A 27,291-nucleotide genomic window follows, 5' to 3' on the forward strand; every position below is an offset into this window, starting at 1 on the left:
TGATTTTGTGAAAGTTCTCAAAGACATTTGTTCATCACTATTTTTCAGGATTATTTTGCTGAAAAGGAGTTTATGCTTGGAACAGACTTCCAACAGAGGTAGCGAGTCAATCAACAGTAATGGCTTCAAACATGCTTGGGACAAACATGGATCTATACTAAACTAGAGCTACCTCTGGTTCCCTGCATATAGCTAGTGGTGTACAACTATACATACATCATTCTCCTGACCCCTCCTGTAATGGCTGGGCCCTTCTAACTAGCAAGGCCTCAGCACCCTCTGATAGTTTTGATACTTCCCCACCCCAGCCTGCTTCCTTGCACTTACTATTGGCGAGTAAGGATGACCATCATAGTGATGAGCCAATAGTAATGTGTAGGGCAGGAGAATTCAGCTGTGACAGGAAGGTTTGGGACATTGTTGCACCAAAGTGCAGAGACACCTATCTCTAGGTGTCTTCTTTTTTTTTTGCCTGCAGAGTCGCTTTAAACTAGCCATATACATTAGAGTATGGTCAGACATGGAGCCTCAGCTTTAAAAGGAGATTGAAATTGATTGAGATTGGGCAAAATGCTGCAGGTTTGGTTGGGGACTGGACATACTACAGAAGAAAGTAGGAGACTAATATTTTTTTCTATAACCCCTTTAGAAAGCAATGCTCCCACACCTACCACTGACTGTTGAGGTGTGAGGGCCACACAACAACAACCAAAGACCTACGTGTGGCCCACAGGTCCAAGGTTGGGCTCCAGGGCTTTAAGCTTTCCATGCTTTACCAAAACTAAAAAGAAACTTTGGGTTTTATATACACTTGAAATTTTCTGTGCGTTATTTGAACTGTCCTCACCCAAGTTATCCCCCATTTTCTTGAGATTTTCCAAGTCATCAGACATTGAGTAGGAGAAGTCCATCAAGATATAAAGGTCCACAGGAGTATCCAGAGGCTCAAAGACACGGTATTGAAAGGTGTGCTCCTCTCCAGCACGCAGTCGCATGGACATTCGTTGAGGATAGACTTGTGTTCTAGACCATTCTTTATTAATCTCTTCTTTCTGTAGACAGAGGAAAAGTTAAAACTGAGTGCAAAAGCTGTGTAAAAAGTTTAGTGGACAGGTTTTCCAATTACAAATGTAAGCCTCCTATATATGGGCTTCGAAATGGGACCTTACAAACAAGGAACAAGGCCTCTAGCATGCTGCCTAATGTCCTCATTTAAAGCTCATCTCCAGCCAAAACTTTTTTTTTTAAGTTGTGTATATACTAAATGCCGCGTACACGCGATCGGAATTTCCGACAAGAAAAGTTTTAATGCGTGTGTAGTCTCCATCGGACTTTTTCTGTCGGAATTTCCGACAACAAAAATTTGAGAACTGGTTCTCAATGTTTCCGACAAGAAAAGTTATTGTTGGAAATTCCGATCGTCTGTATGCAATTCCAACGCACAAAGATCGACGCATGCTCTGAATCAAGCAGAAGAGCCGCACTGCCTATTGAACTTCATTTTTCTCGGCTCGTCGTACGTGTTGTATGTCACCACAAGTTTGAGCCAACATTCCGTCGGAAAAAAAAATTCACGGTTTTCATGTCCGAATTTCCGATCGTGTGTACACGGCATAAGAGTGAATACTTCTGTTAAGACTTTGTTGCTGTGATTGACCCCGTTGGGGATTTCACTTCACCTCCTGTTTCTGTAACAATAGGACAAGAAATGAGAGGAACAGTTATCAGAGTGATAGAAAGACACAGACAGAGAGAATAGGTAGGGTTTTATTCCAATTCGGTATAAGAGCCAACACGTTTTGGGGTCCACATATCACCACCTTCTTCATGACTTGTGAAAATAGGTTTCCTAAACCAGCAGCTGAATGATACCGAGTACTCCTTGACAACAAACCACATCCATATTCTAAATCACTCCCCAAGTTTGCACAAACAGACTTCAGATTTTCTTAAGCCCTGATGAAGGGTGGTGATATGTGGACTATGAAACATGTTGACTCCTTTACCCAATTGATGTTTGTGTATCGCTCACCCCCGAAGGAGCCGCTGATTTGTTTTGGGACCGGCCTGCTAATTACCCTGGCGTTGTCTAGGGGTGCAATAGTGAGAGCAGAAGCAGTGAGCGAAGGTCCAGACAGTGAATAAAGGTTTTCTCAATGCTTTATTTTCCAGGCCCAACACGGCCAACATCAACATTAGTGGGAAGGTCAAGGTTGATGAAGAGAAGGAAAGGAGAGAACTTTGCAATATCAGGCCTGGATATTAAGTGGAGCAGTCAGTACTGCTCTGCATAGTACCAATTTGTAACACGTCGCCACTCCATCTGAGTGGGTAAAGTGCCCCAGACAGACTCCTTTTTCACAAGTCTGGCAGCCAAGATGTCACTTAGGATTTTCTGGGAGGATGCAGGCCTGTCTCATGGGCCAAGTACAATAACTGAACTAGGTAGATTAATAAAGCAATCCTCCCAGTAGATTTCTGCGTTGGTCACCAGATGACAGCAAACATACCTGTCAGTACTCTGGTCACCGGATACCCAATTGGTTTGTTCAGGCTCTGTTGGACGACCTGCCTCCGCGTCCTCCTCAAACCGACTCCCCAATCGCACGGCACCCAGCCTGGGATCCTTTCAGTAGAACCGTGAACCCAGCGAGTCACTGGGGTCCCCTTGTACCTCCGGATGAGGGTTTTCGTAGACTGCAACTTTGGCCAGGTGGGCCACGCCGGCGGGGTCCATGGATGCGCGCACCCTGAGGGTTGATGCCGCACCTGGAATGGGACCCCGCGAAGATTTTAAAACACATGACACCTGTCACAGATATACTCCTCTCCAGCATGCCTTGAGAGGAAGAACTTCTCCAATTGGCTGCTGGGGAAAACTTGCTCTGCCAGAATCCCTCTGGTGCCAACTGCTGGTCAGGGATGATATTGCATCCCTGGACCACAGACTGACCCAGCGGACATTTCTGGAATGACAGTCCCAGAAATTTAAACAATTAGTGAATAGGAGCAAGGTAACTCTCCCATTCCCCACTAACTTTGGTGTAGTGCCCCTACTAAAAGTAGGGGGCGCTACATTTGGAATAAAAAAATGTCTTATATTTCTAATATCTCAGTGTGGTGCTTTGATTTTTAGATTCAAGTATGGTCTTCACATCTGGAGGTTATTGTGGTAGTGCACAGAACCTACCCACTCATCTCCCTAATGGGATATCATCTGAAGAACATAATTTTGAGAAACAAAGTGGCACTCAACATTATCTTAAGGTTTCCAGTGCCATCAGTCGACTACTCTAAGGGCTCGTTAACACTTGTGGTGCCTTCTGAAGCGCAATCTTCATTTGTAATTGGCATCTAACAGGCCTGATTTAACCCTGTATATGCTGTACCAAAATTGCACACAGTTGCAGTGCTGCCCCTTTGACTTGCATTGGTTGCATTAAGGGGCAGTGATGCCCGCTGAATGTGACATGCCGTTTCATTTTTGTAGGGACCGTGAAGCATAGCATCATGGCTGCAAAGCACAGCAATCACGTCTATGGCATGTGTACAGCCCTGAGCTTCTGCATGCTCAGGCAAGTGGCTGGGGGGCAGTAAAACAGCAGCTGAGCCGCCTGGCTTTACCACCCCTCTAGCTGCATGTGTAAACAAAGCCTTAGTGAGAATAATCTAACAGAGGTTCTAAGCCTTGACAATTTTACTGAATAAAGTGTTTTGTTGCAGTTTGTGTTCCCATTAGAGAAATTTCCCTTAATTTCCTGCCTAGACGGGAAAAATTCCCTAATGGGGGCATAGAACACAATTAAGTCCCGACGGTGGTTATATCCTTCCCCCATTATGTCCAATACTAAAAAAAAAAAAACTTTCTCTTGGCGTTGCACTGTTTCAAATGAAAAAACAACCACCGGCTGCAGGTTCGGTCCTTCCACAACAACCACTGATACTGCAGATCTTGGCCTTCTGTATACCCCCCTTCAGAGTCCTCTGCTCACATGGTAGAACTGAAGTTAGGACTGCCGTCACACAGATCTTAAAGTCAATGTAAACCTTAACTAAAACCTTAACTAATACATTTTTTTCTTTTATAAAATACTTGTTTTCACCTTTTTTTCCCCATCTAGCCACACTTCCTGTCTCTTTGCATGCACTCCAGTGATGGCTGATGGTCATTGCTCAGGACACAGGTCTGTGTAATAAACCTATTGCCTCCACTTGAAGTGCATGACATGAGATGGAGTGACAATGCAGGAGAACAACTAGGAGACAGGGACATGGTCACCCCATAACAGGAAGAGCCTGAACCTTCATGCTCATCAGGTATTATCTTAATGAAAAATTAATCAATTTAAACTGACTGACAATATTTGAAATGACTTTGAAATGGTAAAGATAATGTAAGGGTTTTAGTGATTGGGTTTACAACTACTTTAAACTGAAGTGTGTTTACACCTGAATACCAGTCATACAAACCTTCAAGCTTTCTTTCAAGTCATTGTGAAAGTCCCAGCATGCATATATAGCCTCTGATTGGTAAGACGGGCAGCTATTCTGCACCAGGTTGTCTAAATATATACTAGTACTATCATTAATACCTATAAAATACAGTACACCTGTCATAGTAGAAGTGAGATCAGGGGCGTAGATAATGGGGGGGATAGGGGGTCCAAACCCACACCAGAGCGTCCCAGGCGCAGCAGGAACCACTCCTACAGCCTGTAAGTTCAGAGTGAGGGAAGCTGCTTCTTTCCCAACTTCAGTCATATGATCTAGCTAAAGGAGGCCCTCCCACAATTGTCTAATGTACACTGTACATGCCGCCTAATTTTTTTTTTCCTGGGTCCCCAAGGCTAAAACCCCCACAGGAACAATAAACTATCTACAGGCCTGTATATGATGTCTGTCAATGATGGTCTTCTTGTGTAAATGCTTGCCTATCTATTGCTTCATTACTCACAGGCCTGGAACAAGCATGCAGCAAATTTAAGTGAGGGAAAAGTCAACATTTATTATGTATTTTTGTTCCAGGCCAGTGACAAAAAGCCAAAACATCAGCGTGAAATTCCCACGATTAAAGAAGAGTTGCCAGCAAGGGGAACCAAGAGCTCCTGAGACCAATTTTACATGGTTACGTAGTTAGTCTGGTTGAAAGTCTTCAACCAATAGACTTTAAATTGAAGTCTCACCATAAGAGTCCGGATTTCACTCTGCATGTAAACCATTCCCGCACTACTGCATCCATACTGGATGAGATTACTCTGCAGGTCACAACGAACACTGGGGAAATTCTAGGAGAAGGAAGAAAAATGAGTTACAATCACTGATAACAATCATTTTCCTAATTTATTATTACTGGAATCTGCAGGATTATAAACTCTGATGCTTCATCAAGTGAGGACATTTGCAAAGAACATTTTGGAGCTTTGACATTTATTTCACAGAGCATATCACTGTGCTCCCATTATTCTCCTCTCTGTTACAAGTCAAATGCTGATTAATTGTAAAACAATGTGTAAAGGAGCACAAAGAGCGATGGTAACCTATATGGCTTTGCATTGAGCAGCACAGTGGCCTAAAGGTTAGCACTTCTGTCTTGCAGCACTGGGGGCAGGGTTGTATCTACCACAAGGCAAACAGGGCCTTTGCCTTGGGTGGCTTTTTTCAGGGCGGGGGGGGGGGGGGGGGGCGTTGCCCCCAGGCAGAAGAGACATGAGCAGTGAGATTCGCTATGGGGGTGCGCACCTGGGTGACTTCCACCAGAGAGGGTACACCAGGGGCGACCGCAGACTGATAGTTTGGTGACCCCGGGGAGCAAAGTGGAAGCAGGAGGCGACTGTGGCTGTCTCTGATCCCAGAAGTAGCTCACTTGGCAGAGCAGGTTGGAGTCCTGGGCTGTGATTGTGCCTCTTCCTCGGCAGCCTTGCTACAGACAGTTGGTAAAAAGGAGCCGACGGGCTGCGAAAAGGTGAGTGTCCAGTGTAATTTTTTGTTTTTGGGGGGGGTGGCATTACCTCCTAATGTAGTATGGGGGGATAGGGGAGAGCCACCCTTTCTCTCTCACCCACTCTCTCCCCCCTTTATCTCTCATCCCTCTCTCTCTCTTCCCCCACCTGATCTCGCTCTCTTATCCCCTCTCTTTCTCACCCCCTCTCTCCCTCTCCCTCTTCCCCCATCCCCCCCTCTCTCTCTTCCCCCACCCTTATCTCGCTCTTACCTCTTATCTCTCACCCTCTCTCTCTCTCCCCCCTTTCTCTCTTATCCCCCCCCTCTCTCTTCCCCTATCCCCTCTATCTCACCCCCTCTGACCCCTTCTCTCACCCCTCTCTCTCCCCCCTCTATATGCCTCTTTCTCTCTCATCCCCCCTCTCTCTCTTCCCCCACCCCCTCTCTCTCATCCCCTCTCCCTCTCTCTCACCCCCTCTCTATGTCCCTTTCTCTCTCACCCCCCGTCTCTCTCTCATCCCCCCTCTCTCTCTCTCTCTTCCCTCACCCCCTCTCTCTCACCCCCCCCTCTCTCACCCCCTCTCTCTCACATCCCCCCTCTTTCTCTCTTCCCCCAACCCCTCTCTCTCTGTCTCTTTCCACCCACCTATGAAGTGGTGGAGCTCTAATAGGAAGAGGTGGAGTCTAAAGAGGATTTTAGATTAAGGGGGGTGCCTGATTTTAGTCTTGCCTAGGGCAGCACAAAACCAAAATACACCTCTGACTGGGGGCATCAGTTTGAATCCCACCCAGGACACTATATACATTGAGTTTGCATGTTCTCCCTGTGCAAGTTTGGATTTACTCCAAAGACATGCTAGTAGGTTAACCGATAGGAGCAAATACTTCCCTGTGCAATAGGGTGCTGCTCCAATCAGTGGTCAAAGTAATCCAAACATTCACAAGTAGGTTGACCGCACTCCATTAGCCAGAGAAATTACACAAAAACATCACAATTCCTAGATACAACAATTCCTAGATTAAAACGTTTCACGTAGAAAGCACATTCTGCGCAAAACCCCTAAACAACTACTGCTATCCTATGCCTGTGTGGGTTTCTTCCAGGTACTCCGATTTCCTTCCACACTCCAAAGACATGCTGGTAGGTTAATTGGCTCCTATCTAAATTGTATGTATCTAGTATGTATGTGAGTTAGGAAGCTTTAGATTCTAAGCTCTTTAAGGACAGAGACCGATGTGAATGTACAATATACACTAAATGGCCAAATGTATTGGGACGCCTGCTTTTACACACACATGAACTTTAATGGCATCCCAGTCTTAGTCTGTAGGGTTCAATATTGAGTTGGCCCACTCTTTGCAGCTATAACAGCTTCAACTCTTCTGGGAATGTCGTCCACAAGGTTTAGTAGAGTGTCTATGGGAATGTTTGACCATTCTTCCAGAAGTGCATTTGTGAGGTCAGGCACTGATGTGGACCACATCAGTGCCTGACCTCACAAATTCCTCTTCTGGAAGAATGGTCAAACATTCCCATAGACACTCTACTAAACCTTGTGGACGACATTCCCAGAAGAGTTGAAGCTGTTATAGCTACAAAGGGTGGACCAACTCAATATTGAACCCTACAGACTAAGGCTCCATACACACGGGAGAATTTATCCGCGAATACGGTCCAGCGGACCGTTTCCGCGGATAAATCCTCTCGAGGATTTCCGCGGATTTCTATGCGATGGCGTGTACACACCATCGCATTGAAATCCGCGCCGAAATCCTCTGGCGATGACGTGTCGCGCCGTCGCGGCGACGTGCGCAACGCTGTCATATAAGGAATTCCACGCATGCGTCAAATCATTACGACGCATGCGGGGGATCCCTTCGGACGGATGGATCCGGTGAGTCTGTACAGACCAGCGGATCCATCCGTTGGGATGGATTCCAGCAGATGGATTTGTTCTGCATGTCAGCGAATATCCGATCTGCTGGAATCCATCCCAGGGGAGATATATCCGCAGATAAAGATCCGCTGGCGTGTACACACCATAGGATCTATCCGCTGAAACCCATTTGCTGGGATTTATCTGCGGATGGATTCTATGGTGTGTATGGGGCCTAAGACTGGGATGCCATTAAAGTTCATGTGTGTGTGTAAAGGTGTCCCAATACTTTTGACAACATAGTGTATATGTAAAGTGCTGCATAAATTGACGGCGCTATATAAGTACCTGTAATAAATAAATCTTGAAAGATCTGTCAATATACAGCAATGCAGATTTTTTTTAGACCTGTATCATTTTTTTCAATGCACCCACACATGGTTCACATCTGTGCACCATTGTTCTATGAAAGGTACTTGATGTGTGTTTCATTGGAAAGTTGTTTTTGGGAGCCATTCAAAAAGACCATGTGTTTCCAAAAAAAAAAAAAAACCCTGTGTAGTAGTTTACATAAAAACTACTAATCCTATTATATACTAAAGTAATAGAGATAAACAAAGGCAGACATGGGACAATTACGGCTCCCTCCATAGCTACAGTAGAGGAATGAGCGTAGCCACCCAAGGGCAGGAACTGTGTTAATCACAGGATTACCAGGTGAAAATAGAGTATAACAAAAAAAAACTAATCTAAGGACTAAAAAACTGCAATATTTTTATTTTTTGGGTCTAGGTATGCTTCAATTCTCATCTTACAGCAGACATTATATACAAAAACTGTCATCTTTGAGAAACAAAAAAAATTAAAAAAAATTAAAAATGCCTTACCTCATCTATACAATAGGAGCATTCCTTGTCCACACGAATACATTCTGTACAGGTCTTTGCTCTGGAAGCCACACATCGATTTACTGTAATCAGAAAAATACACAGATTAAAGTGGGTTTATATTTGTATGTATTATTCTATATGATGAGTTGATGACCAGCCTAAAAATACAATGAAATCACAATGCTTATTACCTACAAACACAAGCTGGGCAGAAATAACAATATTTCATTGCCATAAAACACAAGCTCTACTTAAAAAAAAAAAAAAAAAAATTTTTTTAAAGCAGTTACAGCTTGACCAATGCTTGAACACTTTAACCACTTGCCTACTGGGTACTTTTACCCCCTTCCTCCCCAGGCCAATTTTCAGCAGTCATGCAACACTGTACCCAAACAAAACGTATCCTTTTTTTTCACGCAAATAGAGCTATCTTTTGATGGTATTTAATCACCGCTTTTTTTTTTTTTTTGCTAAACAAACAAAAAAAGACTGAAATAAAAATAAAAAAATAATCTTTTTTCATAGTTTGCATAAAATTTTGCAAACAGGTAATTTTTCTTCTTCACTGATGTGCGCTGATAGGTGGCACTGATGGGCCGGCACTGGTGGGCACTGATGAGGAGGCACTTATGAGGCTGCATTGATAGGTGCCACTGATGTGCACTGATGAGGCCCACTGGTGGGCACTGATGAGGAGGCACGGATAAGTGGCACTGATGGGCTCTAATAGGCGGCACTGGAGGGCACTGATAGGCAGCATTGATGGGCACTGTTAGGCAGCACTGATAGGTGACACTGATGATGAGACACTCATGGGCACTGATTAGCAGCACTGGTGGGCACTGATTAGCAGCACCGGTTGGGCACCGATTAGCAGCACTGGTGGGCACTGATTAGCAGCACTGGTGGGCACTGATTAGCAGCACTGGTGGGTAACGATGTCCCTATAATAGAAGCCGGGTATCAGCTTTCTTTTTTTCTCGTGAAGAGAGAAAAGCTGATAACCGGCTTGTGTTTAGATCCTGTGATCAGCTGTCATTGGCTGACAGCTGATCATGTGGTAAAGGGTCACTATGATTAGCCATTTCCCCCAATCTTCGATCAGCTGAGTCAAAAGGACTCCATGATCACAGGAGGCATGTGGCTCTCTTGGCATTGGAAGCCCGCGCTGTAGCTGTCTTTTTTGTATATGTTTTATTTTGTTATTATGTTTACCAGGATAACCTTAGTTGCTTTGAGGAAAGTCTGTTGTATACAAAGCTCAATAGCTAAAGCTCCAAGCAAATTAGTGAGGCAGAGTAGTAACGTGCAGTGCTAGAAAGCATGAAAATAAATGTATAAAAGTCCAAATATATCATGTATGTTTATAGTGTAGAATCCCCACACCAGCGTCTGTGACATAGATGTGCATGCACACTTGACACCACGGTGAAGCCTGCTTACCAGAGACAGTAGACACTGTTATAGAGAGGTCTAAATACTGTAGGCATTGTTGTTGTAGATAATAACCAGGTGAACCTTCAGGCTTGAGCTGATTCCCAGACAACATCCATCAATACAAGGCTGCTTTATTATGGGACTCATAGGCCCCTTTAAAAGGATCAGCACCTCCAGCGATAACAAAAAAAACCCGGTGGTTTGTTGGGACATTGATGTCACACAGGAGACACCGAAAGCGGCCCCGGGCTCCAGGCTGTACATCCGAGGAGACCAGAGTAGTAACATAATCCCCCAACCACCTCCTCCCTGTCTGCTCTGTTCACATGGGGGTGTATGGAGTTTTAGTTAGAAAGAGTGGGAATGAAAAGAACTTCTGCCCTGCCCTTGTGTTAAATTATTAGTTCAAAAAATAAAGATTTTATATAAATAGTTAGAAAAGAGATAGAAAGCATCAGTTTGAATACTGACGTAACAATGTTTTTGAAGTTTTGGGGCAGAGTGAAGGAAGGTTGGGTTTCACACTTCCTGTGTACCCATAAAGCAGATTTCCTGTCACTTCCTGTCCTGGTGAAGAGTAAGGCACTTCTGTCAGATAACGGTCTAGTTTCCTCCCTCTGGCCACATTTTTCATGTATTTCTTGGCAGAATCTACTAGGGGTGATGGTATTATCAAAGTATGCATCTACACAATGCTATACCTTCCAACATTTTGAGATAAGAATGAGGGACACCTACAAACAAATGTATGTAGGTATAGGACACGCCCCCTGTCACACCCCCTTAAAGGAGAATTAACCAAAAATAAAAAGGTTAATTAAATCCACAAGGGCTTTTTTTTTACCACTACTATTCCTTTATATTTGCTTTTTAAATGCAGCAATTTAGAAATTGGATGAAAGTTTTAGCACTGGGAAACATTTTTTGAAAGATAAAAAGTTGGGAGATGTATGCATTCTATATATCCTTAGCACTGCTGGAACCATGGATTCTCACAGAATCAACCAAATAATGTATTATTCCATCAAGAAGGTATCCGGAATGCTATTGCTTATGTCTGTGACAATGACAAGTGGTGGGGAAAAGGTCTTGGGGTCACCTTACACGTTATCATCTGCCTGTAGAATCTTTGTACAACCAACTTTAGATTTACCAGTAGGGGTATCTCCAATTAATTGGTATCCAATCAGGCAGGTCCTTACAATGCATGTTGGTAGATCTAAAGGAGATTGTACAATCAAGCCCTGTACACACGGTCGGGAATCCCTACGGGAAAAATTTTTTTTAGTTTTCCCGACAGGATTCCTGGCAGGCTTACCTTGAAAAGTTGTGTATACACACGGCCACACAAAAACCTGCCGTTCTTTTGAATGGCAAGAACGCGGTGACATCATCGACAACGACTCCGTCGCCGCCATCTTGCTACACCCCACACTAACGTTGTATGCTACCGTGCATGCGTTGAAGTGTTATCGAGCATGCACGTTTTTTCTCCCCTGCAGTTAAGCATACAGACGACCGGTTTTCTCAGCAGGAAACACTCTGCCGGGAATCCCGACAGGAAAATAGAGAGCAGGTTCTCTATTTTTCCGGGGCAGTTTTCCTGACGGGAGCATATACACGGGCAGGATTCCCGGCCAAAAGCTCTCCTGACAGTTTTTCTGCTGGGAAAACCGGTCGCCTGTGTGAGGTTTCAGATTGTATAGTGCGTTTTGAGCTTTACCCTGGGTCATTTTATCAATTTTCATGGTGAGGGGGGGAGTGAGGCTCATCAAACATGCTAACATCTTACAAGACAATCTTCATATCTCCCAAAATGTAATATACTGTACTGTGTATAATTCATTTATATCCAGTCAGGTAGGCCCTTGCGTTAGGTACTTGTTGGTAGAGTTAAAGAAGATTGTACAATCAGATTGCATATGTGGTAGGCATTAGGGAGAGGGAGAAGGTTGGGTTAGAGTGTTAAAGGGTTAGTAAAGGAAAAAAAAATCCTTTAAAATAACAAACATGTTATACTTGCCTCCACTGTGCAGTTAGTTTTGCACAGAGTGGCCCCGATCCTCGTCTTCTGGGGTCCCTCAGCGGCTGTCTCTGGTCCCCCGACAAGTACTGACCACAGTAATGCGAGAGCTCGCATGGTGGTGAGTAATTGCGGGCGAGCTCCCGTAATACAGTGAGCGGCCATAGCCGCTCACTGTATCACTCGGCCCGCCCCTCAGCGCGCCGCATCACTGGATGTGATTGACAGCAGCGCCAGCCAATGGCTGCGCTGCTCTCAATCCATCTGCTCTAGCCAATCAGTGGCCAGGTAAGTAAAACGGGGGCTCGGCGTCATCAGATGTTTTTTCACCTTAATGCATAGATTGCATTTAGGTGAAAACATTTTTACTTTACAACTCCTTTAAGCAGGGAGGTGGAAAGGAAGGAGTGGGGAAGAAAATGGTGGGAGGTCCAGGTACTTAGGGAAGGGGGTTGATGGGTTAAGGAAAATAGTGGTAGAGACGGGAATGGGTTGGCAGTGGGGAGGATGGGCAGAAGTGGAAGTGAAGAGAGGTAAGGGTAGGAAAGAAATAGGGGGAGGACTGGAAAGGTTAGAACGTTTTTTTGGTGGGGGACAGGTAATTTGAGGCTAATTAGCCAATATGTGGATTGTCACCATGTCCTTATGTGGGGTGTAGAGGTCTAAAATCTAAAACGTGGAAGTGGTAGACAATCGACATCCCAATTCTTAAGGCAGGCATTGACAGCCCATATTTCAGCCGGAAAGAAACAATTTGCCCGATTTCCATCCATTTCCATTGTGTAGATGGAGGAATCTCTATTGTCTTTAACCTGACCACCGCCGCTGGTCCTACTGAACAGTGACTTCATCATAGGACGCAGTCACTGTTCAGCCAACACTTTTTCACCCAGTTCAGTTGAAGGTTTGCAGGAACTCCCACAGCTCAAATTCCAGCCGATTCAGCAGGAATCGGACAAAATAAGAGCTGTCTATGAGGACCTCAGCTGCTTACTTCAGTTATCACATTTCTTAAAGTGGTTGTAAAGGCAAAAGTTTTTTTTATCATAATGCATTCTATGCATTAAGATAAAAAGCATTCTTTGTGTAGCAGCCCACCTAATACTTAACTGATCCCCCTCTCAATCCAGCAATGTTGCACGAGAGTCTCAGCTGTCCAGGAATCTCCCTCCTCATTGGATGAGACAGCAGCGGGGCACCATTGACTCTTACTACTGTCAATTAAAGTCAGTGAGCCAAAAGGAGAGAGAGGGAGTGGGGCCGAGCCCTGGCTTTGTGTCTGAATGGACACACAGCACAGCGGCTCAGGTCGGGTGCCCCCATAGCAAGCTGCTTGCTGTGGAGGCACTCAACAGGAGGGAGGGGCCAGGAGTGCCAAAGAGGGACCTGAGAAGAGGAGAATCTGAGCTGCTCTGTGCAAAACCACTACACAGAGCGAGTAATGCTACGTACACACGATTGGTTCATCCGATGAAAACGGACCGATGGATTTTTTCATCAGATATCCGATGAAGCTGACTTTCATCAGTCTTGCCTACACACCATCAGTTAAAAATCTGATCGTGTCCAACGCGGTGACGTAAAACACAACGACATGCAGAGAAAAATGAAGTTCAATGCTTCCGAGCATGCGTCGATTTGATTCTGAGCATGCGTGGATTTTTGACTGATGGATTTCCCCACAGACGATCGTTATTTTTTATCGTTTTTTTAACCATAAGAAGATTTTAAAATAGGTTCTATTTTTTTTTTACAAATGGGGGAAAAAAAACGATGGGGCCCACACACGATCGGTTCGTCCAATGAAAATGGTCTTTCGGACCGTTTTCATCAGACGAACTGATCGCGTGTACAGGGCATAAGTATAACATGTTTGTTATTGTTAAAGGAAAAAATATGAGACTTTAGTATCACTTCAGTGTGTCATGGTTACTTTTGTTGCAATAAAAAAAACAATCCCCTCTGGGTGATCAATGTACATTCCAGGGACTTGAAAATCTTTTATTGATCTGTTTCACCTCGTCTTTTGCTGACAAATTCTGAATGGGGCGGTCTGGGTTTATTATAATCACCTATTGCACTCTCAGTGTTCTAATGAGGAAGGCTTCAGGGTCTGCATCCCTTTAAAAGTATTTAACCTTTGTAGATTATCTTATCAAAACTAAAAGTCCTATTTTAGAGGATGCCTAAAATCTGACTAATATCTTAGTGCAGACTTCTGAGAAAATCAATGAGCCGATCACATGAGCAAGAAATTGGGTTTCTGTGGATATTTCATACTCCATCTGTGTACAGAACACCTCTAGGTAGCCATATTACATTGCATTTTACAGAAAACCACATCAGCTTCAGATTGGAAAGGAAAGACAATGTTTAATAACATGTAATTACAATATGGTGTGTGTAGCAAATGTATATGCTATGTTATTTATTTGTTTTGCTATATTGTTTTCCAAGAAAGTGAAGTTACCCTTTAAACCTTCAACAGTATCCTAGTTTCTGACAAAACAATGGTTGGGTTATGGAGCCCACTATATATACTTCCCTTGTGTGCTCACAAATGAAATGAGTCATGCTGGTGTTTTACGTCTGTCTGGTCTTCAATAGTCGCCCAGGATACTTTAATACAAAACTGTAAAGCCGGTAGCCAGACAGGCATTTGCAGACTGCTGATAATTCATTTTACTATAGAGTGATGAGAATGCCTGCAGGGCAGAAACCACTGTCCTTGGTAATGGTCGTGCATGCTATGGGCATTGCACTGTGCATTGCTATGTGCATACCTACCAACCTGAGGTTGGTAAGTATGCACATTGCAATGGCATTTTAAGGTTGATTTAATGAGCATAGAGACACATCTGGTTGGTGACGCATTCCCCAGTGTTACCAAGGACGACATCTTTAGTTTTGCCAGCATTCTAAAGCCGAAATTAATCACTGTGACAAATTGCTAATGTCGGCAATTAACAACAAATTGCAGCAATTTAATTGCTAGATTTGCTGGCCACATTGCTACAGCATTGGGTTGTGCTCTGCTACAACTCACTCCCCCTCTGTGATCCATACTTAAAGCGGGAGTTCACCCAAAAATCAACTTTCTGCAGTTAGATCCAGCATACTGCTGACATCTGCAGTATGCTGGTCTTTTTTTTATTTTTTTGGTACTTATCGTTTTAGCAGTATGTCTTCTATGGCTCCGAGCGGGGAATCCTTCGGGGAATGGGTGTTCCCGAAGGCAAGCAAGTTGATTGACGGCCTTCAATAGCGCGTCACGGCTTCCGAAAACAGCTGAGGTGACACTTGGCTGTTTACGGCGCCTGCGCCTGCCGAGTAGAGCCGACTGCGCAAGTAAATTGCTGAGCGTCACTCGTATATTTTCGGGAAAGCCATGACGCGCTATCGAAGGCCGTCAATCAACTTGCTTGTCTTGAAGGGAACGCCTATACCAGGAAGTAATCCCCGCTCGGAGCCATAGAAGAAATACTGCTAAAACGATAAGTACCAAAAAAAAAAGACCAGCATACTGCAGATGTCAGCAGTATGCTGGATCTAACTGCAGAAAGTTGATTTTTGGGTGAACTCCCGCTTTAAGCCATATAGGTGAATGAAGAGTTGGACTTCATGGACTTGTGTCTTTTTTCAACCTTACCTACTATGTAACTAAGAGAAATTTTTGTAGGTGGTTTTTCCACTTGTAGGGGACCTGTATTGGACAGCAGTTGGTGCCAATCTGTCCCAGGTCCCACCTACCTCTTCTTGGATAGAGCCCCTACATACCTGTCTTTGGTTCCACCATCTTGGACATATTTCTCCTGGCCATAGGCCCACCCCCGACATCCCCAGACATAGGATCCATATTAAAATAAAGGAATGTCCACTCTTCAAATCAAATACTCACTTACTGTGCAGAGCACCATTGGCGACAACATTCCTCCTGCAGCAGTCTTTATCACACATATTTCCTTTCTCTCTCTTCTTGTAAGCACCACAAAGATGGGACAGCTCCCCAATAGAATGTTAAGTTCCTTGGCCCTACACAGAGCCACTATAAGTGGCGCTGTTCAGCAGGTCACTGTACAGAAGGGAATGAGAGGAGCTTTGTACCCCTGAAGCCTAGCCGTAGGTGTCAGATTGATCCCTGCTTCCCTGGCTGACCTCCACGGCCATCTTTAATGAGGGCAGTGCTGTCCCACTGCAGTTGGCATGCATTTGCGAAGTGGATAGTGTAGGGATAGGATCCCCACTGGCTACGGACAAGGTATTTAGCACAAGTGAGAGGTTTCAGTCAAGGCGGGATAGTGCAAGGACACTATGCCTGGCTCCGCTATCTGGGAACCCCAGAGAGTTGGGACATGAACCTTCCTATCAGTTTACTAATGGAGCCTGCACTGCTGTTCTGCCTATCAGCCACCCCCTTCATCAGATTTTGGTCTGGTAACATAGGCCAATCCAAGCGTCCTCTCGAGTGCTATATTCGCAAAGGGTGGGCCAACTCAATATTGAACCCTACGGACTAAGACTGGGATGCCATTAAAGTTCATGTGCGTGTAAAGGCAAACGTCCCAATACTTTTGGTAATATAGGCCCAGATTCACAAAGGAGATACTCCGTCGTATGATCTCTCAGAGTATCTATGCGACTGATTCATAGAATCAGTTACGCATAGATATCCCTAAGATCCGACAGGTGTAATTGTTTAACACTGTCGGATCTTAGGATGCAGTACCGCGGCCGCCACTAGGGGGAGTTCGCGTCGTAAACCAGCGTCGGGTATGCAAATTAGGAGTTACGGCGATCCACAACGGTTTTTCGCGTTCGCTGCGTTGCCGCTAGTCTAGTTTCCTGTCGCAAAGTTAGTCGTCGTTTTGGGTGCCTTAACTTTAGACAGCAAACGTATTGCTGTCTAAAGTATGGCCGTCGTTCCCGCGTCGAAATTTAAAATTTCACGTCATTTGCGTAACACGTCCGGGAATACGGAAGTACGCTACACACGTCGCCGATTGCAAAAAAGACGTCAGTTCGCGCAAAGCATGGCGGGAATTTCGAAACGGAGCATGCGCAGTAGGTCCGGCGCGGGAGCGCGCCTAATTTAAATTGTACCCGCCCATTCGATTTGGACCGCCTTGCGCCGGACGTATTTACGATACACCGCCGCAAGTTTCCAGGTAAGTGCTTTGTGGATCGGGCTCTAAAACTGAAAACTTGCGGCGGTGTAACGTAAACCGCTTACGTTACACGGGCGCAATTGTACCTGAATCTGGCCCATAGTGTATAACAACTTAATTTAGTTGCTATATTTATAGACCAAGAAGGGAGAAAATAAGAGATGTCAGGGTTCACATACACTTGAAGAAATGGTCTCAGTAGTGCACTATAATTCACAAACAGCATGTTTGAAACTATATGGCCAACAGTATGTGAACACCCCTTCAAATTTTTGAGTTCAGGTGTTTCCAGTGAAGGATACTAATTCATACAAAGACATTGTAGAAAATTGCGTACTTCCAACCTTGCGGTAACAGTTTGGAAAAGACCCTCTGCACGTATGTACAAAGCCAGCTCCATAAAGACATGGTCTGATGAGTATGGTGTGGAGGAACTCAAGTGGCCGGCACAGAGACCTGACCTCAACTCTACTGAACACCTTTGGGATGCGCTGAATCACTGATTGTGAGCCAGATCTTCTCACCCAACATCAGGACCTGACCTCACAAATGCTGTCTAGGCCGAATGGGCAAATATTTCCATGGACACAATCCAAAATCTTGTGGAAAGCCATCCTGGTAGAGTGGAAGTTATCAGAGCAGCAAAGGAGGTCAACTACATATTAATGTCCACGGTTTTGGTGTCAAATAAGCTTATAGGGCCCAGAAACCATATAGTGTAAATACTGTATATATGTATACAGAGTATTATACAGTGGGGAAAATTATTATTTTTATCCCCTGCAGATTTTATAGTTTTGCCCACTTACAAAGAAACAAAGGGTCTATAATTTGTATTATAGGTGTATATTAAATGATGGAGACAGAATATCAACCAAAAATCCAGAAAAAACACATGATACAAATGTTATAAATGGAGTTGCAGTTCAGTGAATAAAATAAGTATTTGATCCCCAAGCAAAACATGACTGGAGAAACCCTTGTTGGCAAGCATAGAGGTAAGACTTTCAAGTATTTCAGATCTTCTCTAAATCCTTAAAGTGGATGTAAACCCAAAAAATGTGCAGGGTTCCCGAATCGCACCAGTGTGAACCGAGCCTTGGTGGGAGCAGTCAGGTGACATTTGTAGGCTGTATGCTTTGAGGCTTGGTTCACACTAGTGCGATTCGGGAACCCTGCGAATCCACTGCGGGTTCCCACATCGCACCCAACTCGCACAGCAGTTCACACTGCCATATGCAAACTGCTGGGGAGTGTCAATACAATGGTAATGACACCCCCATTTCAGCTCACATATCACACTGCGAACTGACAGTTTGGACATGAATCGGATCGCATAGGTGTGAACACTCATGCGATTCTGGTGCGGACAAAAAAAGGGTCCTGTGCGTGTTTGGTCCGAATGTGATGCGATTTTTAGCCATACAGTTTGTATGGCTGAAATCGCATCGCTTGTGATCTGAACAGCAGTGTGGTGCGAATCACAGGAATGCAGAGTGTACAGTGGTGGGTAGTACGTGCAGGATGGTGTCAGGCTAGTGGACAGTGTCAGATAATTTTTTTGTTTTACAATAACATTTTTTTTTTTCAAATGTTTTTTTGGGACCAGTGGATTTTTTATTTTTATATATTTTTACAATTTATTTTTGTACTATTGAAGGGATGATGGGGTTTTATTTTTTAAATATATTTTTTCACAGTGCTTTTGGGAAAGGGGGTGGGGGGATGGGGCAATGGTCGCTATCAGTGGACGGTGTCAGTGGACGGTGTCAGTGGTCGGTGTCAGTGGTCGGTGTCAGTGGTCGGTGTCAGTGGTCGGTGTCAGTGGTCGGTGTCAGTGGGGTAGTGGTCGGTGTCGGTGGTCGGTGGACAGTGTCGGTGGTCGGTGTCAGTGGGGTAGTGGACGGTGTCAGTGGACGGTGTCAGTGGTCGGTGTCAGTGGTCGGTGTCAGTGGTCGGTGTCAGTGGTCGGTGTCAGTGGTCGGTGTCAGTGGTCGGTGTCAGTGGTCGGTGTCAGTGGTCGGTGTCAGTGGTCGGTGTCAGTGGTCGGTGTCAGTGGTCGGTGTCAGTGGTCGGTGTCAGTGGTCGGTGTCAGTGGTCGGTGTCAGTGGGGTAGTGGTCGGTGTCGGTGGTCGGTGGACAGTGTCGGTGGTCGGTGTCAGTGGGGTAGTGGACGGTGTCAGTGGACGGTGTCAGTGGTCGGTGTCAGTGGTCGGTGTCAGTGGGGTAGTGGTCGGTGTCGGTGGTCGGTGGACAGTGTCGGTGGTCGGTGTCAGTGGGGTAGTGGACGGTGTCAGTGGTCAGTGTCAGTGGACGGTGTCAATATATTTTTTTTTTTCATTTTTTACAATTTAATTTGTTTTTTTCTACAATTATTTTTTTTTAATATTTATTGCAGTTTTAGTTTTTATGAGTTCTGTTGGGGGGGCTTTGGTGAGATGTCAGGGGTCAAAACGGACCCCTGACATCTCCCCTTTGAGACAGAGAACGGGAGTGAGGTCACAGATTCCCCACTCCCTTTCTCACACTGAAGATGAATGGAGGGGAGACAGGCGCCTCTCCATTCATAAACTGAAGCAGAGTAACACACAGGCTACTCTGGTCAGTTATCACAAGACATATAGAGAACGCTCTCTATGTCCCATTCAGAAAAGGAAAGGACCAGTAAATGACATCTGTCCGCGCCGCACCATCATGCCCGACTGTCACTGGACAATGACACATGAATTGACAGCGGCCATGAGCGCGCTATTCTTCTCCCGTGCGCGCACTTTTCACTCCGGCCAGGCGCGAGTGTAGAGGTGGGCGAAGAGTCTGGAGATGTCATGACTCCGCCCACCGAGCGCCGTACATTAGGCCCGCCCACTGAATCCACAATTTTACAGGGCTCCAAATAAAGAAGGGGGAGATATTTGAAAGGTAAGGATACATGCAGGAGGCATGTATATCCTTATAGATGAGCACTATGCCATTACTTTAAAAAAGATGAGAGTGGGTTTACATCCACTTTAAGGCTTCTTGGCTGTTTGGCAACTTGAAGTTTCAGCTCCCTCCATATATTTTCTATAGGATTAAGGTCTAGAGATTGGCTAGGCCACTCCATGACCTTAATGTGCTTTTTCTTGAGCCACTCCTGTGTTGCCTTGGCAGTATGTTTGAGTCATTGTCATGCTGGAAGACCCATCCACAACCCACCTTCAGTGTTTTGTCTGAGGGAAGAAGGTTCTCATCTAAGATTTTACAATACATGGCCCTGTCCAATGGCCCCTCAATACGGCAAAGTCGGACTGTACCTTTAGCAGAGAAACAGCCTCAAAGCATAATGTTTCCACCTCCGTTCTTTACTTTAGGGATGATGATCTTAGGATCATAGTTAACATTCGTCTTCCTCCAAACACGGTGAACTCCGCTTGGCTCCAGCGCCCCCCCCCACCTCAGGCCAAATGCGGTACTGCACACCGCTGTGGTTTGAATCCTGCTCGTTTTGCGAGACAACAATCGCAAACCAAGTCAGGATTTTTTTTTTTTAAAGTGCTCGTATTGCAAAACGCTCGTTAACCGCGTTACTCGCAATCCGAGGTTTCACTGTATTCAAAACACAACAAAAAATATCCTAAAGCAGCTCTGCCAATCCTGGAAATTCTTTAGGCGAGGTCAGATTTCCATATATTTCTATAGTTTGTGTGAAGTTTATCATACAAACATCATTCCTGAGTGACATTCATGTCCATTCACCCTGCCTATGTCCACATTACAGAGCATAGCACTGATGTGTTTCCAGAGACAACATGACTTCTACATAAACTGGCATATTCATAGCACTGTAAAATGCATTGGGCTAGATTCACAGAGTTACGCCGGCGTATCAGTAGACACGGCGTCGTAACTCAATCTACGCCGTCGTAAATTTAAGCATATTCTGGAAACCAGATACGCTTAAATTAGGCTAAGATACGAGCGGCGTAAGTCCCCTACACCGTTGTATCTTAGGGTGCATATTTACGCTGGCCGCTAGGTGGCGCTTCCATGGATTTCAGCGTAGAATATGCAAATGAGCTGGATCCGTCGATTCAGAAACGTACGTGCGCCCGGCGGATTTTTTTAACGTCGTTTGCGTAAGGCTTTTTCCGGCGTAACGTTACTCCTGCTTCTATGAGGCGTACGCAATGTTAAGTATGGACGTCGTTCCCGTGTCGAATTTAGAAAATTTTACGTCGTTTGCGCAAGTCGTTCGCGAATAGGGCTTTGCGGAAATTACGTCAACGTCGAAAGCATTGACGATTTGCGGCGGAATTTCAAGCATGCGCACTGGGATTCTTTCACGAGCGGCGCATGCGCCGTTCGTTAAAGACGTCATTTACGTGGGATCATGTTTTATTTACATAAAACAGACCCACCTCTTGCAAATTTGAATTTGGCGCGCTTACGCCGGCTGATTTACGCTACGCCGCCGCAACTTACGGAGCAAGTGCTTTGTGAATACTGCACTTGCCCGTCTAAGTTGCGGTGGCGTAGCGTAAATAACATACGCTACGCCCGCACAAACTTACGGCGGGCTACTTGAATCTAGCCCATTGAGTTTTTTTTTTATTTGTCCAAATTTTTGGGGAAAAGCATAAAAAATCCAAATGTATGTATTTAGTATTATTTTCAGTGTAATACCATACTTTTGTGGGGACTGAAGATGTTACGGGGCTGATTAAAAAAAACAAAACGTCTTTTCTTCCTATTTTAGTGCATAAATAGGAACATTTTTATTTTTCAGTTTTGAACAGAGAAGGGATGGATTAGAACCCCTGTGAAGTTTTCACAGATTTAGAGAGAGGTGGGCATAACGCTGAGCTTATCACACCCCGCTGTATAGTACAGTGCTTTGATGTAATGGCGGGCAATGACATCATCAGTGTGCTTCCCCCTGTTCATTGTCAGATCACAGGACTGAACAGGTCCTTCAGAAGACTCTGCTCAATTGTAGTGTGATCTACAAAAACATTATGAAGATGGCAGGACCTGACTGCGCTGCTGGCAGGGTGGCAGGATTACAACTCCTCTGCAGTTATAACAGCTCACATGTATTTCAGCCATGTATTGTCGTGTTAATATTAAAGCAATCAGATGTAATAGAGGTAAATCACTTACCTTTGTTGCAGTTGGTAAAAGATATCGTCAGAAGCAGCAGCAGAGCCCCTAGGATGTGAGGGGCGGACATCTCCCCCACCTACAAGGCAAACAAACAACTTGAAATTAATATGGTATATGGATCTGTTTATACTGAAATAAAGCTGATGTCTAGGTATAAAGTGCTCTTATCCAAGTGTCTTGAAAAAGTATTCATACCCCTTGAAATTTCCACACATTTTGTCATGTTGCAACCAAAAACATAAATGGATTTTATGTAATAGACCAACATAAAGTGTCACATAATTGTGACGTGGAAGGAAAATGATAAATGGTTTTCAGTACTTTGTAGAACCGCCCTTCGCTGCAATTACAGCTGCAAGTCTTTTTGGGGATGTCTCTACCACAGGGGTCTCAAACTCAAATTACCTGAGGGCCACAAGACAAGTTTTCATATGCCATGGGGGGCCGCATGCAAACTTTCAAACTTCAAAAACAACAGTACTGGTGTCAGCGAACACATTATTAACCCCCAGCACTGGTGTCAGCGAGCGCATTATTACCACCAGCACTGGTGTCAGCGAGCGCATTATTACCACCTGCACTGGTGTAAGTCAGGGTTTGACAAATTTGCTTGGAATCTAGGAGCCAGCTAAAAAAGTTAGGAGCCAGAAAACGCACCCCGTGCCGACGAGCTTGCGCGCAGAAGCGAACACATACGCGAGCAGCGCCCACATATGTAAACGGTGTTCAAACCACGCATGTGAGGTATCGCTGCGATTGGTAGAGCGAGAGCAATAATTCTAGCCCTAGTCCACCTCTGTAACTCAAAACATGCAACCTGTAGATTTTTTTAAACGTCGCCCATGAAGATTTTAAAGGGTAAAAAAGTTTGTCGGCATTCCACAAGCGGACGCAATTTTGAAGCGTGACATGTTGGGTATGAATTTACTCGGCGTAACATTATCTTTCATAATATTAAAAAAAATGGGGATAACTTTACTGTTGTATAATTTTTTAATTAAAAAAAGTGTAACTTTTTCCAAAAAAAGTGCGCTTGTAAGACCGCTGCGCAAATACGGCGTAACAGAAAGTATTGCAACGATCGCCATTTTATTCTCTAGGGTGTTAGGATAAAAAATATATATAATGTTTGGGGGTTCTAATTAGAGGGAAGAAGATGGCAGTGAAAATAGTGTAAAATGACATTAGAATTGCTGTTTAACTTGTAATGCTTAACTTGTAGTACCAACGGCTCACCACCAGATGGCGCCAGCTCCCCCCACTTCCACCCTGCCTGCGGGCCATTTATAACTGGTCCGCGGGCCGCAAATGGCCCGCGGGCCGGTACTTTGAGACCACTGCTCTACCAGCTTTACACATCTAGAGAGGGACATTTTTTTGCCATAAACATTTTATTGAAAGTTTTTACAAGCATTACAAATAAAGGTAGCAAAAAAGCTTCCAAATACATCATAATTCGTATATAAAGCAAGAAAAATACAAAGCAAATGTGCATCTTATGCCGCTTACACACGATCGGAAATTACGACAAGAAAACCATAGACTTTTTTAACAAGGGAATTTTGGCTTAAACTTGTGTTGCATACACGCGGTCACACAAAACTCCGACTGTCAAGAACGCGGTGACGTACAACACAACGACAAGCCGAGAAAAATTAAGTTCAATGATTCCGAACATGCGTGTTTTTTTGCGTGTCGGATTTGCATACAGGGGATTGGAATTTTAAGAACCAGCTCTCAAATTTTTGCAGTTGGAAATTCCTGACAGAAAAAGTCCGATGGAGCCTATACACAATTTCCGACCAAAAGCTCACATCAAACTTTTCTTGTGGGAATTTCCAATCGCGTGTACGCGGAAATAAGGTAAGACTGCCCTCTAATACATATGATGTGAAACTTCCAGTGATCCCTCAATGAGGCCTTAACCACTTTCCACCATTCTCATTAGTAGCAACGTATACCTCTAGAGTTGTTGTCGAGATAACTATAAAGTAACATGTCTGGAGGGGTAAGCACTGCAAAGTATTCATAGTCAGGTTGATCAGCAGGTCGTGAGAAGGGCGAGATATAGGAGCCGGCTAACCAAGCTAGCCCCAGTCCCACATCCTCCATTAATGACAAATTCACTTATTGGGAGACAAAAACAAAACATGGAAAGGGGGAAGGGAAGGGGGGGGGGGGGAGTAGAGTTACATTTTTACCCATTCTTCTTTGCAAAAGGGCTCAAGCTCTGTCAGATTGTATGGAGAGTGTCTGTGAACAGCAATTTTCAAGTCTTGCCACAGATTCTCAATTGGATTTAGGTCTGGACTTTGGCTGGGCCATTCTAACACATGAATATGCTTTGATCCAAACCATTCCATTGTAGTTCTGGCTGTATGTTTTGGGTCGCTGTCCTGCTGGAAGGTGAACCTCCGCCGTCTTGTGACTTCTATTAGTGTCTGGAGTTTTCATTCTCCTCTGACTGTCCTATGAGGCTGCAGGACCCCTGTCCCTCTGCCTTGATAGTGCTGATTGGCCCTGTGTGTTGATCACATGCACAGAAAAAAAAAACTCTCAAGCAATACACACCAAACTGAGCATGTGCAAGAGTGCTCCTAAGGCTCTGTATTATTGGGAGATGGATTGGGGACTGTGGAAGAAGGGGAGGATCAGAGAAGACAGGAGAACACAGTATTGTTATACAATGTGCAAGATTAACCCCTTAAGTTCCACACTGAGTATATCAAGCATCCTTTCTGCATATACAGACTGATTTTACTGTTGGGGGTTTAGTAACACTTTAAATGCTCCTCTCTGTCATGTCACCTGGGATGATCAGCAAACACTGACACTATTGCTGTGTGTGTCAGTGTCTTTATATAAAGATGACATCTCCTAGCTGAGCGGCTCATTGGCTGCAATAGTTTAGTGCTGGTTGGGGCCTTTATACAGTAATCTTTGTGAATAACCCTCATTGTTTGTGTCAGGAATAAATTAAAGCGGAGGTCCGCCTAAAAAAAAAAAAAAAAAATAGTAAAAGCCAGCAGCTACAAATACTGCAGCTGCTGACTTTTAATAAATGGACACTTACCTGTCCAGGGTGCCCACAATGTCGGCAGCCAAAGCTGATCAATCGCTCGGCTCTCGGCTGCCCCTGACGCCATCCTCAGTGAGGGAATCAGAAAGTGAAGCGTTGCGTCTTCACTTCCCGATTCCCTACTGCGCATGCGCGAGTCGCACTGCGCGTCCTAACTGGTTTCTGCTGTCTTCTGGGACCTGTGTGTCTCCCAGAAGACAGGGGGGTAAGGGGCGTGACCCCTGCGGGCGTCTATGCCCGGAAGTGGGTACAAATACCTCTCTTAGACAGGTATCGGCACCCCCCTGAAAGGTGCAAAATGTGACACCGAAGAGGGGGAGGGTTCCAAAAAGCGGAGGTTCCATTTTTGTGTGGACCTTCGCTTTAAGAAATATTTCCTGATTTCAGATCTTATGTTTTTTCTTTTCTTCCAGAGGCAATTTATACTGGTTAAATCATTTAAAGGAAGAAATATAATGAAATCACATGCACCCAGTCTATCTAATCCAATTTACAGATAATTGGTGTCAGAGCTTAAAGGAAAAAAAAATGTTGCCTAAAATTAATGTCTGCAAGGTAGACAGACAGAATAGTGTAAAGATTCTGTTAAAAAACGAGTAAATACCTATTAAATTCCTTCATCTATATCACCTCCGGCGTTCTAGTTTCTGTTCTCTCATTCACTTCCTGGTTTGCTGCACTCGTTCATGTAAGAACTACATTTCCCAGTATGAATTGCGGCACGCCCAGTAATTCACACCTCCTTGAAGTCTCTAACACGTAGAGAGCATCCTGCCGCACAGATGTAGTTCCCAGGAGGGGGTGAGCACGTCACTGACCACCGCAGTAAAGCCTCCCTTCACGGTGGTCAGTAAAATCAGACAAGCAGGAAGTGAACAGAACAGAGAAGAAATAGAGCAACTTCTGAGCAAAAACGAACAATGAGGAAGTGAAAAGAGGAATGTCTGCAGGTAAAGGATGCTTATTATGGAAAAAAAAATTCCTTTACAACCCCTTTAAGAAATTGAAATTCTGAAATACAAAAAAAAAAAAAAAAAAAAAAAAAAGATTTGCGTCAGTGGTTTCTGTGGAGCAGGCAAAGTAAGGGGAACACCTTAGCATGTAAGGTCAGAAGCACAAAAAGTATCTGCCTCTGGGTGTGGCAGGACACATAACACTCCCTTTGCCTCCCACAATGACAGGGGCCTTAATGGCCAATCAGCAGGCTCAAGGGCTGTCATGTGATGGTGGCAAAAAGAATGCATAGCGCTTAGCTCTTCATTGGAGAGGGATAGCAGTGCAGCCATTGGCTCCCATTGCTGTCAATCTAATAAATGACGTGTGCGTCAGGGGGGCGGGGCCGAGTGATACACTTGGCGGCTATTGCCGCCACTGTATCACATGGGAGCGTGTCCGCAAACTAACCCCCTTGGGAGAACCCTTTCCAGAAGGGGGGTAAGCTCTTGTGGGGAGGAGCCGAAACAGCCGCCGAGTGACCCCAGAAAACCAAACTGCACAGTGGAGGTAAGTATAACATCAAAAAGAACCTTTACAACCCCCTTAAATGGCACGTGCACCCGTTAGTATTGGTGAAGAGGGCAATCCTCAGACCGCTCTATTCACAGACATAGGCCCGGATTCACATACATTGCCGCATATTTATGCCGGCATAGCGTATCTAATATACGCTACGCCGACGTCGTGCAGAGAGGCAAGCACCGAATTCTCAAAGCACTTGCCTCCCAAACTGCGCTGGGTT

At 44.7% G+C, this 27,291-nt stretch overlaps 1 protein-coding gene across 4 annotated transcripts in view; it reads right to left on the reverse strand.

The window, feature by feature from the left end:
* The window catches only part of ITGB4 (integrin subunit beta 4), a 119,797-nt gene that overhangs the window by 68,492 nt on the left and 24,014 nt on the right, over positions 1 to 27,291 (reverse strand). For all 4 annotated transcript variants that reach the window (XM_040330360.1, XM_040330363.1, XM_040330361.1 and 1 more), the window contains exons 2-5: positions 22,472 to 22,550; positions 8,705 to 8,787; positions 5,184 to 5,285; positions 848 to 1,052 (exon numbers count right to left, since the gene is read on the reverse strand). In XM_040330360.1, the coding sequence (XP_040186294.1) occupies positions 848 to 1,052; positions 5,184 to 5,285; positions 8,705 to 8,787; positions 22,472 to 22,541 (460 nt within the window). In that variant the 5' untranslated portion in view covers positions 22,542 to 22,550. The remainder of the gene's footprint in view (positions 1 to 847; positions 1,053 to 5,183; positions 5,286 to 8,704; positions 8,788 to 22,471; positions 22,551 to 27,291) is intronic.

The sequence above is a fragment of the Rana temporaria genome, chromosome 12, assembly GCF_905171775.1.
Source record: "Rana temporaria chromosome 12, aRanTem1.1, whole genome shotgun sequence".
Classification (NCBI taxonomy): domain Eukaryota; kingdom Metazoa; phylum Chordata; class Amphibia; order Anura; family Ranidae; genus Rana; species Rana temporaria.